Consider the following 18,020-nt stretch of genomic DNA (forward strand, 5'->3'; position numbering starts at 1 on the left):
CCAACATTTTGAAATTTGGCACCTCTCCTCCTCCATTGAAAATCCTGCGTGCGGCCATGTTTTACTGTTCAATATTGAAGCCTTTTGTTGCTATTATGCATTATTAATAAATGTTTCAGCAACACTATTACCTTTACAATAATGTCAATAAATGCATAAAATGGTCATCAAATTATGATCACAAGTATTATGGGCCTTCGTTCACCTTTTTAAATCACGATGACAAGATGACAATCGGTGGAAGCAAAGCAGGTTTAATCCCGGTAAATGAATGGACTTCACCAGATAGGTTCCATTTATGGAGACCATCAGGAATGGATCAGGGTCTTTCCCAATGGTGCAGCGTTGGGAGACTCGTGATGTACTTAGAGAAAAAGGCACAGTCAGTCAGACATACTAACAATGGTTCAACTGTTAATGAAGTTAATGTAGAAATCATGGGGTGTTTGTTAGTCAATGCTATATCATTTCGGTCGGTGAAGAATGGCTGAAAATTCAAGAATGGAACTTCGTGACACATACTGGAGAACATGTCACGTGACAGGAAGTTGGGAGTCATCTTGGAGGAAGTGAGTTAGATCAATGGAATGCGTCAATAATGCTGATGATTTGGTCACTAATTTCACATGTTTTTTTTTGTCACCGTTTCGTTGCAAGTTTTCTTGCAACAGTCAGTACATTCATGACCTCCCTACTCATTGTTGCATAAATCAATGTGGATGCAAGATGTATTGGAAGTTATTACATCAGCTTCCAACGTTCCCTGCTTGACCCTCTTTCCTTTGAAACATCACAATGATGGAATAAAGTTCCCCATGACCTGGAGGGGCCAGCCAGCTGGACGTATCGCGTGAATGCTGCGCAGATGGAGGGGCGCACAAAGCGATGTTGCAGAAAGGTTTGTAGTGAACGCTGTGCTTGCAAGTACGTAGGATTAGCCGGCATCTGGTGACATAAAGCCAACCACCTACTACTACGACGACGACTACTACAACTACTACTCATTTAACGACCATTTTCCCATATTATGGGGTTGGTCAGACCACCAATTGATGAAAATATTGTTGTCATCACTATGATAGTGGTGACACCATTTTTGCCGTGGAAACATTAATTTGCAGGCTTTGATTAGCCTTTACAAATGGGATCTTTGGGGTCTTGGCTGTGCTGGCAATGGATGTTGTCTGTGTCCATTGCTCTCTGTGAACATGGAGAAAGGCTGAGCCTGCAGTTGAGCCTGGATAGCTTGAATCACGTGATTGGGCAGCAGCTCCAGAGCGCGAGATGAGGCCGGTGGAGAGGGCACGGGGGCCGAGCAGGAACTGGCGGCCGCAGAATTGCCAAGATGGCCTCGTCAAAAACATTTTTCACTCCTTTCTGGGTGAGGGCTGAGCACTCCACATAGCATTGTGCACCCAGCTGCCAGAGAGATTAGCATAAGCAGAACAATGTAAAATTGCAAGACTTTGTTATTGTCAATAATAATAATAATCAATTGTTTCGGAATCATAACGAAATATCGCTGTTATCTAATCAAAAATAATGTGCTGCCAAAGGATTCCCAAGGAAGGAAAATTCTCAGTCGTTTGTCACTGCCTTCTCAAGACAAGTCCGAAGCAAGAATTTGGCATTTGGACAAGATACCATTATGAGTACATGCTCCATGGTGTACTTTTTTGTTTCCAAATACATCATGATTTATTTAGTTTCCACAAGCAAATGCTCAACACCATTCTCCTTATTACTTTCCAATGATTTTGCAAATAAATTTCATTTGGAGTGGGCTGGCACGATAACCGAGAGGTATATGCACTCATCTCTGAGTTGTCTACTCTGGGTTCAGATCTCGACCCAGCTTCAAACTGTCATCTCAGTGTTTCATAGACAGGGTTATTAATCAATGTGTGTGCCATTACTCAGATAGATGTTAAATTTTGATTTCCATATCTCACCATTAGTTGGTGGACATGAAAAATCCTTAGTGTCCTTAGTGAAAAGTCGGCGAGTTACCAACACACTGAACAAAGTACAACTTCCTGTTCTAACCTACAGGAGGCACTGCATCAGCAACGCAGTCACACCCCGAGCAGATGATGCTACTAACAACCACATACTGCATTTGAACGACGATGACATTGGGGGTTACTATAATAAGGGGTGTACATGTATTGAGCCCCTCTATATAAAATATTCATGCATCAATAGCCACAAAGTGTGTGTGTGTGTGTGTGTGTGTGTGTGTGTGTGTGTGTGTGTGTGTGTGTGTGTGTGTGTGTGTGTGTGTGTGTGTGTGTGTGTGTGTGTGTGTGTGTGTGTGTGTGTGTGTGTGTGTGTGTGTGTGTGTTAGACTTATGTGCACTCCGAAACCGCTGGATGGAATGAGTTGCAATTTGGTGGTTGCACTTGGGGTAAGCCTAAGAAGGTTTTAGGTGTTAAAAAGGATTAATCATCGAAGGGGTTCATGAGGGGGGAGATGACTTCAATGATTGATGTAAATGTGTATCATTTAGCACCTCTCCCGATGGGAGAGTGTATTACAGGCCCAGTGGTTTACAGTTTATCATCGTATCTCTGTATTATAAAAAACAACTATATACTGTGGAATCATCAACTCATTGGCCAATTTAAAAGCATGCTCTGTATTTTATGCATTCCTAAACTGCTGGATGAAATAACTTCAGAAGTTCTGGGTGTCCATGGGAGCATTCTACTGAGTTGGGATGGCCACCTTCAACTCGGGTTTTTACTTCTTTGTTAAATTGGACAATAATCATAAGGAGTGAGTGAATTATATTTCATACCTGCTAATGCACTCCTGCACCACTGGACAGATTAACTTGAAAACCGGATGTTATCCATAATAAATAAATAAATGAAACTCCGGGAAGTTGTACAACTCATTCTAAAATACAACAATTCTCTACGCCATAATACAATGAAAACTATACTCATCATAGATGTGGGGGAAATACATCGAAACATACATGTCTGTCTGCTTGTTTGTTTGTTGTAAGGAATATGTTGAAACTTGGTGGTTGTACTTGGGATGTGCATGGGAATGTTCTACTAAGCTGGGATGGCCAATTCCAACTTAAAGTTGCCCTCCCTTGCCATTCCTGTGTCCATCCATCCATCTATTGGGACCATACTCTGTGCAGAGTGTTGGTGCTATCTAAGCAGTCTCCATGGCGATTGGGCACAATCCTGGACGGGTCGCCACTCCGGCACAGGATACCAGCAAGCTGGCACTCATTTTGCCGACCTCGGAAGGATAACAGGCAGAATCAATCCCACCTGGTAGTAATTCAAAAGCCATGGGGGATTTGAACTCAGGATCCTTGGATCCCAAGCCCACCACCCTAACCATTAAGCCAACACCAGGCATGTCTAGGATCCCAAGCCCACCACCCTCACCATTAAGCGAACACCAGGCATGTCTAGGATCCCAAGCCCACCACCCTAACCACTAAGCCAACACCAGGCATGTGTAGGATCCCAAGCCCACCACCCTAACCATTAAGCCAACACCAGGCATGTGTAGGATCCCAAGCCCACCACACTAACCATTAAGCGAACACCAGGCATGTCTAGGATCCCAAGCCCACCACCCTAACCACTAAGCCAACACCAGGCATGTGTAGGATCCCAAGCCCACCACCCTAACCATTAAGCCAACACCAGGCATGTGTAGGATCCCAAGCCCACCACACTAACCATTAAGCGAACACCAGGCATGTCTAGGATCCCAAGCCCACCACCCTAACCATAAAGCGAACACCAGGCATGTCTAGGATCCCAAGCCCACCAACCTAACCATTAAGCAAACACCAGGCATGTCTTGGATCCCAAGCCCACCACCCTAACCATTAAGCCAACACCAGGCATGTCTGGGATTCCAATCTCACCACCGTAACCATTAAGCAAACACCAGGCATGTCTAGGATCCCAAGCCCACCACCCTCACCATTAAGCAAACACCAGGCATGTCTAGGATCCCAAGCTCACCACCCTAACCATTAAGCCAACACCAGGCATGTGTAGGATCCCAAGCCCACCACACTAACCATTAAGCGAACACCAGGCATATCTAGGATCCCAAGCTCACCACCCTAACCATTAAGCCAACATCAGGAATGTCTAGAATTCCAAGCCCACCACCCTAATCATTAAGCAAACACCAGGCATGTCTAGGATCCCAAGCTCACCACCATAACCATTAAACCAACACCAGGCATGTCGAGGATCCAAAGCCCACCACCCTAACCATTAAGCCAACACCAGGAATGTCTGGGATCCCAATCTCACCACCGTACCCATTAAGCAAACACCAGGCATGTCTAGGATCCCAAGCCCACCACCCTAACCATTAAGCAAACACCAGGCATGTCTAGGATCCCAAGCTCACCACCCTAACCATTAAGCCAACACCAGGCATGTGTAGGATCCCAAGCCCACCACACTAACCATTAAGCGAACACCAGGCATATCTAGGATCCCAAGCCCACCACCCTAACCATTAAGCCAACATCAGGAATGTCTAGAATTCCAAGCCCACCACCATAACCATTAAACCAACACCAGGCATGTCGAGGATCCAAAGCCCACCACCCTAACCATTAAGCCAACACCAGGAATGTCTGGGATCCCAATCTCACCACCGTAACCATTAAGCAAACACCAGGCATGTCTAGGATCCCAAGCCCACCACCCTAACCATTAAGCAAACACCAGGCATGTCTAGGATCCCAAGCTCACCACCCTAACCATTAAGCCAACACCAGGCATGTGTAGGATCCCAAGCCCACCACACTAACCATTAAGCGAACACCAGGCATATCTAGGATCCCAAGCCCACCACCCTAACCATTAAGCCAACATCAGGAATGTCTAGAATTCCAAGCCCACCACCATAACCATTAAACCAACACCAGGCATGTCGAGGATCCAAAGCCCACCACCCTAACCATTAAGCCAACACCAGGAATGTCTGGGATCCCAATCTCACCACCGTAACCATTAAGCAAACACCAGGCATGTCTAGGATCCCAAGCCCACCACCCTAACCATTAAGCAAACACCAGGCATGTCTAGGATCCCAAGCTCACCACCCTAACCATTAAGCCAACACCAGGCATTTTCCTGTGTGGTATTGTAAAACTAGGAAGAGTACCCGTCCCAAGTGACGAGAAAAGTACAAGTTAATCTATCAATTAAAAAGTATTTTGTGCATTTTAAAAAGGTCAATTGTATTGCATTCTTGGGTTCACTCAGAGCCAAAGCTCTGAGCTACTTATACAGCCCACCGCAAAATGGTGTTGCAACATACGGTGGCGGAGGTTGGATTTGCCTCAAAAAAGGGCAAAATATCCTGGTTGCGAAATAAAATTTGGCATCAACATTGCTCATGCCTGTTCTCCCGTCATTTCAAAAGTGAATGTTGAGCTTTTCAAATGCAGCACGGGAAGCGCCCGCCATAAATGGGAGACAGATGAATGCACAGACAGACATCACGGTTCACAATATATAATGGATAACTTCCCTTCCAAGGAACTTCAACACAGAAAGAGACCATTAGGCCCATCAAGCCCGTACAATGGTCATCAAGATTAATCTTCATTAAAATAAATGCTTTGTGGAGCATATGCAATCAACTCAACAATCCTCTACTCTGCTTCACTTCAACATCACCCTTTTGCTGTAGTGTCGGTTAGTATTTCACTCCAATACTCAATCCTTACACCACCAACATCCCATTCCAAGTAGTTTCCCAAACGTGCTCGCACATGGATAGGATGGTACGACATGGAACTGTCAGAAAAGCCTCACCTCTTTAGCCATCTTCTGCCCTTGCTCGCATGAGATTGGCTTCTCCTGTGCCTCACCCAGCCGTGCAATCGTCTTGGAGTCATCCCGAAGGTCTATCTGTGAAGTCGGTACCAAAAGGTGTGTTCAGTGGGTGTTTAGTTTGTTTGTCATCGGCAAGATCACCTGATCAGGCAAAATTCATGATGATCGGACTCCCCTCAACCCCACTGTCCCTCTCTTCAACCCCACCAAGAGCTTGTGTGTGTTTATGTCTCACAGAAAAATTCAATTTCATTTATTTTTTTTACATGCCGTCATGCTTTTCATTTTAAATAAATTGTCCAAACGCTTTACAAAGAATAAAATAATAATAAATAAAAAAACATTAAAATATAAAGGACACCGACGGGGGTAGAAATTAATAAATAATAACCGTAAAAATATCAGACTTTAAAAGAGAATGATAAAACTGAGTGATGACATCGTGTGGACGATAAAAAGGTAGAGAACTCCACAGCATCAGAGCATAACTGTAAAATGCTCAATCATCAAAAGTCTTCATTTTGGTGTGAGGAACAACATAACAAGGAAATTCCTTGCGCTGGACTTAGGTGGAGGGTGGGGGGGGGGGGTTAAGATGTAATTATGTTAGATATTTACAGGAACCAATTTAAGTTTAACTTTAAAAGGTTTTGACAGAATCTTGAAATCCGTACATTGCTGTATTGAAAGCCAATGTGTCTTGAGAGTTGGAGTGATGTGATCGAATCTCAGTGCCTGAACCATGACCTTGGCTGCTGTGTTCGACACAATTTGGCAAAGCTCTGAGAAAAATAAACCAGCAAGCCTGCTCGTAAGGACATGCAACAGTAAGGACATGCAACAGTAAGGACATGCAACAGTAAGGACATGCAACAGTAAGGACATGCAACAGTCCAAATGTGATGTTATGAGAATGTGAACCAAAGTTCTAGTACATCATCTTCTTCGTATTCTTCTTATTCTTCTAATTCCTGCTGGGTAGCTATCATTTTGTTGGGGTGTGGCTGTGCTACTGATGCTGTGCCCCTATACCAGTACACTGGTACTCATTTCGCTCACCTTGGAAGCATGACAGGCTCAGTCAACCCCACCTGGTGTTAATTCAGTAGCCAACAGAGCTCAAACTCAGGACCCTAAGATCCCAAGCCAGCCACCCTAGCTGCTCTAGCTGCTAAGCCAACACCAGGCTTAACATATATATTCTAATTAAAGTGCATGAGCTGATTTGGGCAACATCATGCAAATGGAACAAAATATCCATATTTTCGCGATTTGTGAAAATAAAAAGTTGGGTTCATTGTGACATCTAAGTTAAAGACCAAAGTGGTGGGGTTTTGGTGATCATCCCCGAGTTTCACGATCTAAGGTTGAAGCTTTGCAAGAGTTTCTGAGGAGCCAAGGATCAGTATATTAGTCTTGGCAACATTATATTTAAGAAAGTTCATGGACTTCCATTTTTGAGTTTTGGCACGATATGCAGATTCAGTTTTGTTGCACATCGTCAGGTTTTCCCGGATGTATAGATCTGTATGATAAGATCGAAACCATAAAGGTACACCCATTTGCACTATTTCCCACCTGTGTTCCCACGAGAAGAAAAGGTGTAGGAGGATGCCATGTTCGCAGGTCGAGTTGCCAAGAGGTACGAAGGGAGTGAAATGATGAGGGCTCAACCACGGAGAAGCAGAGCAAGAATACGTCTGTCAGTGGGTACGAGAGGGGTCGCAGTCCACCATAATCTTCCTACAAGATGCAGAAATCCAAATAAATATTGCAAGTCAGCCTTGAGTCATTGTAAATTTAGTGAATAATATTTACTCAATATATTTCATAGTGCAGTACAAGGTTTGGACACCGATCAAGAATGATCATTACAATCGTCTAAAATTCTGATCAGACAATGATCGTAATCATGATAAAATATATTTCTCCTTCTCAGCCTCATTCTCCCACCGCCCACCATTCACCATCCGAGTACCTTTCCAGCAGTGTCAAACAAGCCCAGTAGATACTGCTTGCCACCCACTGTGACGTTCACTGCAAGACCACAGACAGACATGCTAGTGACCACACCCCCTGAAAAATGGTTACATTATTTAAATAACACTGAGACAAGAGGTTTGTGCCACATAATGGCTCAGCATCAATTACAAGACAATCAAAGTGAGGGGGATGTTCATGAGACAAGGCCCTGAAACCAATGTTCCTATCCCAACTCCACACCTGTGATTCGGTTCAACTTGTCCCAGCATCAAAATCAAAAATACTGGTTACATTTTGATCAGTTAACCGTTGTCACGAAGAAACAAAACTAGAACGACACTCGGTGGAGCCCATACCTCCGCCAGGCTGAACAGTTTACGTTTTGTATTCCATTGATAGGCCGAAACTGCTTGCATACCTCAAGCAAAATCTAGTCAGTCAGTCAGCCAACTCATCCACCAACTTTTGTCATAACCCATCCATAACTTTTTGAAATATGCGACATATCGTTTTTTGGCCCTATCTCTTAAGGGTGATGAATCACCAAAAACATTCGAGAATCTAGATCTGGATCTTCACCAAAATCTAATCAATTTGTCTTTGTCGAACACCCAATCAGTCACCAAAGTTCATCCGAATCTGTTCACAACTTTTTGAGATATCGTGTTTCATTTCGTTTTTGTCCCTATTTCTAAATGGTGAAGAATCACCAAATAATAATTTTTAAAATGTAGTCTCCAGATCCGGATCTTCACCAAAATGGAATCAATTCGTCCTTGCCAAACATCCAACATGTACACCGAATTTTGTCCGAATCCGTCCATAATTTTGAGATATCATGCTCACAGACAGACAAACAGGAGTGAAAACATAACCTCCATCCAACTTTGGTGGTAGAGGTAATCAAAGGATGAGATAAGCCCCCAAATCACAAACTCATCATCTCTGAGCGATGCCAGATTGAGTTAACAGATATTCACGATAAGGCACAACAAAACACACTGACATCAGGATTACATGGTTTACGAACGAGTTACAGAACAAACTGACACTAAAATTAGTGAACAATAAAGAAAACTGCAGCACTCGGTAGAGTGCATGCCGCCACCAGGATGAAGTTTATGTTTTGTGTCCAACTGATAGACCGAATCTGCATCTGGCCATTAACCCAAATATAATCGGCTTGTTCTCATCACCTACCAAACTCATCCACCTAGTTTTGTCATAACTCGTCCATAACTTTTTGATACATCATGCAATATATCGTTTTTGGCCCCATCTCTCAATTATGAAGATTCACTTAAAAATTATAGTATCTGGATCCAGATATAGATCTACACAAAAATCTAATCAATTTGTTCTTGTCACACACTCAACCAGTCCAACAAGTTCTGTCCAAATCCGTTCATAACTTTTTGAGATAACCTGCTCACAGACAAACAAACAGATAGACAGGGGTGAATACCTAACCTACGTCCACCTTCGGTGGCAGAGGTAATAGATGATGCTTCAACAGATTCATAACATGGGTTGGGTGCACTGATCTGAAAATATGGACCGTGAATTTACAAGATTTTGAAGCTTGCGATACTTGTGCCACCATCTTCCCTGGTCCAGAAAACCATTGCTTAAAAAGACCAGTGTAAATATTACAATTACAAGTCAGCTCAACTAAATCATCTTAAATTAGTCTCCTAAGATCGTCACAGAAACATTAACTGCACGAATTGTGGAGTCGCAAGCTGAAGTATATATTTTCTTCCGAAGATTTTGTTGTGAATAACAAAAAAGTCAAAGCCACCCCTCAATGGTTTCAAGTTTAGTCTTCCTAGCAGGCACTCCTGCCCTCAAGGTGGTAAGATGGTGGCACAAGTCCCCTCCTTAGCCCACCTTCAGTGGGCAATGTGCTGGCATGGAAATGCACTTTATAATTTTGGTTATTTTTGAAAATATGAAAAAACTCCATATCATAAGATAAAAGGAAGATGATTTATAATACTAACTACCACCAAAGCTGGCACTTTTTCCGTAACATGTCAATTTTGGAATTTCGGTCACATCCATGTTTGCTTCGTTATAGTAAGATTTATGCCAGGAAATTATTTTGTTTGTTGTTTGTCTTTGTCATCTGTGTTTCTTTTATAAATTGTTCTGCAGATCAGTAAATCAGCAAATAAATATAACAAGAAAAATATTTTGCGAAATCCATGAAACAAATTTGACCTCAAAAATAATTGGTGGTTGAATTCAATAACCTGATATGCATATCCTCTTCAAATCCTGTCAATCGGATGAAAATTGCCAATTTTAGAAATCTGGGGTCTTAAGATCCCTATGGGGTCTTAAGGTAACATCACTTGGGTCTGAAGACGCCTTTTTTTTGGGCCTGCTCAACCATGCCCTGACTTGGAACAGGCCGCAACTATTTCTCAATGATAAAGTTTTTTTCTTTTGTTCACTTTCCTCACTCCCCAGGTCGAAAAACCAGTTAAAACCAGTACACATTTTTAACTGGTCTCTATTGGTTCTAATTGGCCTTTAACTGGTCTCTATTGGTTTCAACTGGTACCAGTTAAATTCAGTCAGAATTCCAATTTCCCAGTTGAAAAAACCAGTAGCTCATATTTGTACCAGTTAAAGTCTTACTGGTTCCAGTTGATACCAGTTGCAATGTACTGGTCCCAGTTGATACCAGTTACAATGTACTGGTCCCAGTTGATACCAGTTATTAAATACAATTGTATTTCAACTGGTAATATATCACTCTATTCCAATTTCCATATTAAAACCAGTAAGAAACCAACTGGCTTTACTGGTACCAGTTGGCTACTGGTTTTCAACTGGTACCAGTTGACCAGTAAGCTACTGGTCTTTACTGGTTTTTCGACCTGGGTCATATTATCAAACTCATAGCTATGAATCGATGTATACTGTACATCGCTTTTGTAAGTTCAGTACTATCGTTTTCAAATTAGGAGCTTGGAGCGATTTCATGCATTATATGATACGATTTTCCACGATCTACTCTCATGGACTAATGAAAGTACATCATTGAATATAATTTTGGTTTTTAGGATCGGCTATCATCCAGACTAAATAAGTGTCAAAATCTATTGTGAAATCTGATAAATTTAAAGACATAACGAGTCTTATAAATCAGTGTGTGTGTGTGTGTGTGTGTGTGTGTGTGTGTGTGTGTGTGTGTGTGTGTGTGTGTGTGTGTGTGTGTGTGTGTGTGTGTGTGTGTGTGTGTGTGTGTGTATGATTTATTTTAAGCAAGCAAGGCTATGTTCCCTCCTCCTCCATACACACAAGAAAATGTGAACTTTTCAAAGCATTAAACTTATCTTTTTCAACTGTTTGGAGAATTATATTGAGTGAACAAAAAAATGTATGAATGTGCCAAAATTAACTAGATTCATTGAGCTATATGATTTAATGAACTCACTGCTCGACCTCACACCCTGACCCCAGAGGGACCGCTTATCCATAGCGACTGCCAGATCTGTGTCTATATTTTCGGAGGTTTCACGATGTGCTCTACTGGGAATCAAAGCAAATCTGGTGAAAAACGGACATTAAAAAAAAAGTTACAACATTTGCGTGGATCCCGAACTGATGCACCACGTGATATGCACAGACGAGCAGGCAACATGGCGGATTTTATGCAATGTTTATTTCATGGGCAATTGAACTTTGAGACGTCTCAAGGGTTGTTCTGCATGAAGCAGCAACTCTTTTGTGGATAAAGTCATTATTTAAATGAATTCTTTTTTTATCTTGTCAAAACGAAGTTTTTGCAAGATATGTTAGTCAGCTTGTATGTTTTTATTTATTTTATTTTTTTTTGTTTGTTTGTCTGTAATCACGTATAAAAAATTCTGCAGAGCACAGTTATCATCAGAAATTTTTGTAACTTCGCATATCAGAGGCCTATAGAGGTCCCTTTCAGTGCACAAAATTTTGAAGGTCAAGGTCAAAGGTCAAGGTCACTTTGGCGCAAATCAGGGGAGTCGACGAAACCCTTATTTTTTGAGTAATTTTGATCGGATCGTCTTCAAACTTCATGGGAATATAGTTCATGGTCTGGCGCTCAGCTGATTAATTTTTGGTGGCGATTGGCCTTGACCTTCATATGTTTTTTTTTTTTTTTTGGTCTGTAATCACGTATAAATCACTCTGCAGAGCACAGTTGTCATTGGAAATTTTGGTAACTTCGCATATCAGAGGCCTATAGAGGTCCCTTTCAGCGCATAAAATTTTGAAGGTCAAGGTCAAAGGTCAACGTCACTTTGTCACAAATCAGGGGAGTCGACGAAACCCTTATTTTTGAGTAATTTTGATCGGATCGTCTTCAAGCTTCATGGGAGTATAGTTCATGGTCTGGCGCTCAGCTGATTAATTTTTGGTGCCGATTGGCCTTGACCTTCATGGTTAGCGCCTGAGGTCAAACATATTTGACCCCAAGGTCAAATTTTCAAGTTTAAGGGACCATATCATGTAGTACCTCAAATTGAACACCTCGATGAGTGCTTTCTAGATATGTCAAGCTTGAGACATTATGACGTCATTTGGTGATGTTATGAGGCAAAAGCATATTTTTCATGGTTACTCTGTAGAACGATTCCCATCGGAATCTCTCGTAGGCAGCTATTCCTCAAGGAGTCGCTCCTGGTGGATAGCAGCTCTGTTCACCTCAGTGTGACCTTAAATAAGTCACACGTGGTCACCTTCTGGCAAGATACGGGTCACTCTGCGGGTGACATTGGTTTATTTGTTTTTTAACTGATGTGTGCATCGTGAAGATTGGCTTTAAATTTAAAGAGATCATATATGGTATGCGGCGACAGCCTGGCCAACCGTTCCTCATCAACCTTTTAATTGGAGTACTTGCATGAGTGCATAAGCCACTTGCCAAGCACCAATTGTCGATGGTGGTCCCGTGTTCCGTCTCCCCAAGCGAGTGGTCCATGTTCCGTCTCCCTGAGCGAGTGGTCCATGTTCCGTCTCCCCGAGCGAGTGGTCCGTGTTCCGTCTCCCCGTGCGAGTGGTCCGTTTTCCGTCTCCCCGAGCGAGTGGTCCGTGTTCCGTCTCCCCGAGCGAGTGGTCCGTGTTCCGTCTCCCCGAGCGAGTGGTCTGTGTTCCGTCTCCCCGAGCGAGTGGTCCGTGTTCCGTCTCCCCGGGCGAGTGGTCCGTGTTCCGTCTCCCCGGGCGAGTGGTCCGTTTTCCGTCTCCCCGAGCGAGTGGTCCGTGTTCCGTCTCCCCGAGCGAGTGGTCCGTGTTCCGTCTCCCCGAGCGAGTGGTCCGTGTTCCGTCTCCCCGAGCGAGTGGTCCGTGTTCCGTCTCCCCGAGCGAGTGGTCCGTGTTCCGTCTCCCTGGGCGAGTGGTCCGTTTTCCGTCTCCCCGAGCGAGTGGTCCGTGTTCCGTCTCCCCGAGCGAGTGGTCCGTGTTCCGTCTCCCCGAGCGAGTGGTCCGTGTTCCGTCTCCCCGGGCGAGTGGTCCGTGTTCCGTCTCCCCGGGCGAGTGGTCCGTGTTCCGTCTCCCCGGGCGAGTGGTCCGTGTTCCGTCTCCCCGAGCGAGTGGTCCGTGCTCCGTCACCCTGAGCGAGTGGTTGTAAAATACCACCCGATTTCCGAGCCGTTTGCCATGTTAACATGTTTTCTGAATTACCGAGCCAAATTTTTTTTTCACCCATCACACGCAGCTGTTTATAAAGATTCATGTTTGTGAACATCTCCCTGAAACGTCTGTATAAATGCAACATTGTTTTTCGGTGAAAGCTACTCAAGGTTTTTGGATTGTGTACAGTGCATACTGTCATCAGTAATCACACTGACTCCAACTCCAACTCCAAATTCCCCCAAAAATTGCCGATGTTGGCCAAGCACGAGTGTGTGTGTGTTGTTCATAAAGCATAATATATTCTCTTTGCCAACTCCCCTAAGTATCTGTCTCTGTCTCTATCTCGACATATCCGGACGGTGGTTATATATGGAAGGTGTTCGTCTCCGAACGTGTCTGGGCAGTATTTATGTCCGGACGGCTTGGCTCCGGATGCGTCCGGTGGGTTTTGTCTCCAGGCCGTGTTTATTGTATGACTGGTAGAAAATGGATTTCAGAATTATTTTGTTTCCATCTTCATTGTTATTCTATGCAGAATCATTTTGATCTCCTTCTTCTTCTTCTTGCGTATGGCAGCTTAGCTGCCAGGGTGGCTATCATTTCTTGGAAGCGTGACTGTGTCGCTGATGCAGTGCCCCTTCACCAGTACACACTGGTACTCATTTTGCCGACCTCAGAAGGATGACAGGCTGAGTCAACCCCCTGGTGTATTAATTCAGCAGCCAACGGGGCTTGAACTCAGGACCCTCGGATCCCAAGCCGCTACCCAAACCACGCAGCCAACACCAGGCTTAATCATTTTGATGAAACAGTAACAATTGTAATTAACGCTCCACCTTCTCTTCTGCACGTCTGCCTTCTCTTCCTCTCACCTCACACTATCTTCCCTTCCCCCACTCCTCCTCGCTCCCCATCCCTCCCCCTTCCTCCCCCTCCCTCCTCTCTGGCGTGTGTGTGTGTGTGTGTGTGTGTGTGTGTATGTGTGTGTGTGTGTGTGTGTGTGTGTGTGTGTGTGTGTGTGTGTGTGTGTGTGTGTGTGTGTGTGTGTGTGTGTGTGTGTGTGTGTGTGTGTTAATTTATGTCAGGAGTTTCATTATTTTTCATATTTTAGTGTTTCAATTAACCGTAAGACACCATTGATCCACATGTGTATTCTTTGTTGCAAGGAGAAGATGATACCGTTGAATATTTGTTTGCAGCAAAGGCAGATGGGTGACTTTTTGCGGCATGTCTGTAATGAATTCCTATCACGATAAGATTTCGATAAGATAGATAAGTGATGTAATGAGGCTGGGGAGGGAAGTCCTGTTTTTTTATTTGCTTGGTGCAGATGTATGCAAACTTGCTGACAGAGCCCATCTTTACCTTACTTTAGTAATTACGTTTTAGTTCACAAGATTCTCAAATCGAAATGATCATATTTAAAGATGCTTGAATGAAAATAGACACTAGTGAGATGAGCAACACCTTGTTATCAGTCAAAACGGCTGCACATGGATTTCCTCTTCCATTACTGTGACCAGGTAGCAGATTCAAAGCCAATATCCCCTTAAAGTTTAGATTCACGGAACACTTTTCTGAATGCAACCCGAATAAGAAAATACGCTCCAATGTTGGACCTGGCGAAAGACTTACCTGATGGAGAAATCGTAGCAGTTTACCATCATCGAAAATGCCGCAATATCTTCACGATTACGAGACTTCTTAATGTTGTCAGGTCAAAACAGGGAAAAGATAGACGAGTCTGAAAATAATGCCAGTTGTAGGCAATCATCCAGACAAGGATCAAGCTTGCCATCTGGAGTCGATGAGGCAGAATGCATCTTTTGTTAGAAAGCCAACAAGTTTCTTCATGGACAGAAAACAAGAAAATCCTTTGTTCGATGCCAAGAGCTGCAAGCCGATGCCAGCATCAGAAATGCAGCGATGAAGAAAATGGATCTAGTGGATTGCTTACTATTGCAAGTAGAGACCTCATAGCGGCAGAAGGGCACGGTCATAGGTTGTGCTGCAGATCCTACACAAGGGAGGAAAAGGCTGCCAGCAGTGCGACAGGTGATGAAGACCACAATGATTAAACTCAGCACGAGATGGTTCTAAATCACTCATACAATGAGGTGTTCTTGTTTATGAGGAATGAGCTTCTCACCAACCCGCAGGTGATAGTGATGGGCCATCTCACATTTAAACTGGTTACATCGATGAAATCTTGTCATTGCACAGGTGAAGGACTCCTTTAAGAAGCACTTCTGCCGAAGGCAAGAAAGTGAGTTTGATGAAGCCCTGGACATCTTCGCCAATGATAATGGAAAACTTCTTCTCTGTCCTGATACCATGGATCACATTATATAAGAGATATATTCCAACCTTTGAAATCTGTCCCAATGGTCTTGACATTCTTTGGATTGAACCCAAATCTAGCAAATCAATGATCTAGCTTAAATTATGAAATTTTTTTGTTTTGTTTTTCCAAGCTAAACAATGATCAAAAAATTGGAAACATGTTAAAGGTAAAAAGGCACAAACAAAAGTTTCTAACAAAGGGTTGACAACACAGTGGTCAAATGTCACCTGCATAGTGGTCAAACACTGTGGGTGCATATTCCTCTGGAAACTGGTCGTTTGCATAACTCATGAGCAAGCTTGTCTTTCCCACAGCACCATCCCCAAGCAGAACGCACTTCAGCATGGTTATAATCGAGGTGTTGTGTGTGTGTCAACGGAATCTTGCAGATCTCAACCAATCACCTGCAGGGAGGGTTCCAGGCAATAGAGCAAAAAGATCAACAGGTTGTCTTATATGTTTGACCATCGATTCAAATAAAGAAAGAAAGAGAGAGGCAAAGACAGACAACACTGAAACCAGAAAGTAAGAGGGTTGGACTCAGAAGGGTTAATGGTGGGGGGGGGGGGTAATAAAGATCAAGGGTCAGGATGGGGAATGACACGAGCTGGTGGTGCACTGCCTGCTTGAAGAGGGAAGAAGGAGAAAGAGCAACCACCTCGGGAAGGTGGTTCCACCAAATCCTGAAATCGGACACCTTTCCAGCATTGTTGGTAATAAAAGGACGGCAACCCTTCCAGCGACATCAAAACAAGCAAACTTCAGCACCGATCTTGTGAAACCTCCTCAAGAAGGGAATCTGAACTACGTTTGGTCATACCAAACCCTTCTTTTGGCTGTGAAATTATGACCGTGTCATCATGGAAACCATACATTCTACATGGAAATGGTCTTCAGGTCTACACTGCACGAGGACATAGTCGGCTATATCCCAGTGCTGGAAACCGATACGAGGTACATGACCCTCAGTATGCAATCTAGCATGGCATCTTTACGATCGTTGAGCCTGGGATTTCGCTCGGCTCTCTGGATCAGCGCACTCCATCGCATCCGAAGATCGTAAATCAGCAGTTTCAGCATCCTGTTGTTATTTTCCCAGCTGTACGCTCTGCTCCAAATTCCAACATCTCTGGGGAATCAGCCACCAACAGGTCGGTCCTCCCACGAGGTGGAGGACCAGGTGGCTCGAGGCGTCCATGCAGACGGAATGAGGTGACCTCTGCTTCGAGGTGTGATCAGATTTAGTTTCGAAGGTCCATCGTTCAACTTGCATATTTGAAGGTCCAAAAAATGACTGCCACATGGCGATGATATCCCGCGGCACGGTCCCTCGGTACGTGCCGCACCCTTCAAGCACACCACCAGTCCTCGTCTCCTGCTGGTGACATCTCCGCTGATGGCAGCGGTGTGGACAGGGTGAAATGTGGGGGATTGTTCCCTAGAACAGACCGAGTTTATATTTAAAAGATTGAACAAAGACACATGAAGGCTCTTTTGTCTTTTTTTAAACGGAACTCTCGAGGGAAATCCGCAAAGAGCAAAGGGTGGAGGAATCATGATGTCTCATATGGAATACAACTTGAAACAATGCATGACAAAGGCACCGCGACATCAGGAACATAAGTTCGTGCGGAACCAGAGCGAGCAGGACAACCGGACGCACCTTCAAAGGTTCCTCGCTGACGGATGGTGCGAAAGCACAGAGGCACCTGTACCCACACTGAGGAGCCGCACCTGTTCCAAACTGCGGGGTGCCTCCATAAGTTAGCAATCCCACAGCGGGTGTGCCATGCCTGCCCCTCGCTCCACGCCCTCTCTCTCCTTCCAGGATGACGTTATGCTTTAGAAGAGCAGTTAAAAACGGTCATATTGACCCAATGACGTCATAATCGACGAAAACCGCAACGACAAATGCCTTCTGGTCAGTCGAATATAATGTGAGTACGAAATATGCTGCACTGTCAAAAATTTTTTTTTTTTTTTACTTTATGTTAATATAGATGACATCGCCTTTTGGTGACGTCATCGAGCTAATCTTCGTGCTTTTTCGGGATTCTGATCGCGCGCATTGAGAGGTCGGTTATATAGGTCCCAAGAGCCAGTGTACATGGTACGGTGTACTTTGTGGAGGGAATGAGGGACAGTGCGGAGAGGGACGAACAAAGAGATCATGACCTCCCCCTACGGCCCGACGTCATTGTCGCGCATGATGCATATCCAACAA

The 18,020-nt window shown here is 44.0% G+C and overlaps 1 protein-coding gene across 1 annotated transcript; it reads right to left on the reverse strand.

Moving 5' to 3' along the window:
• Positions 1 to 236: 236 nt before the first annotated feature.
• Positions 237 to 17,748, reverse strand: LOC147014811 (rho-related GTP-binding protein RhoQ-like). The gene is made up of 6 exons (XM_085853100.1): positions 17,460 to 17,748; positions 16,024 to 16,200; positions 7,826 to 7,884; positions 7,426 to 7,590; positions 5,827 to 5,922; positions 237 to 1,419 (listed from the first exon to the last, which is right to left on the reverse strand). Exons 2-6 carry the CDS (start codon positions 16,139 to 16,141, stop codon positions 1,252 to 1,254), a joined length of 606 nt encoding a protein of 201 aa, XP_085709226.1. The 5' UTR covers positions 16,142 to 16,200; positions 17,460 to 17,748; the 3' UTR covers positions 237 to 1,251.
• Between the last annotated feature and the right edge of the window lie 272 nt (positions 17,749 to 18,020).

This window comes from Eptatretus burgeri, chromosome 13 (genome assembly GCF_056783735.1).
Source record: "Eptatretus burgeri isolate ZD-2024b chromosome 13, Ebu_testis_v1, whole genome shotgun sequence".
Lineage (NCBI taxonomy): Eukaryota > Metazoa > Chordata > Myxini > Myxiniformes > Myxinidae > Eptatretus > Eptatretus burgeri.

Coding starts and splice junctions, on each gene's coding strand:
- LOC147014811 (XM_085853100.1), bottom strand. CDS start 16,141: ATGCTGAAGTGCGTTCTGCTTGGGGATGGTGCTGTGGGAAAGACAAGC. Junction 7,885..16,023: donor AGTGTTTGACCACTATGCAG/GTGACATTTGAC, acceptor GTGGTCTTGCAG/TGAACGTCACAGTGGGTGGC. Junction 7,591..7,825: donor TGTTTGACACTGCTGGAAAG/GTACTCGGATGG, acceptor TGCATCTTGTAG/GAAGATTATGGTGGACTGCG.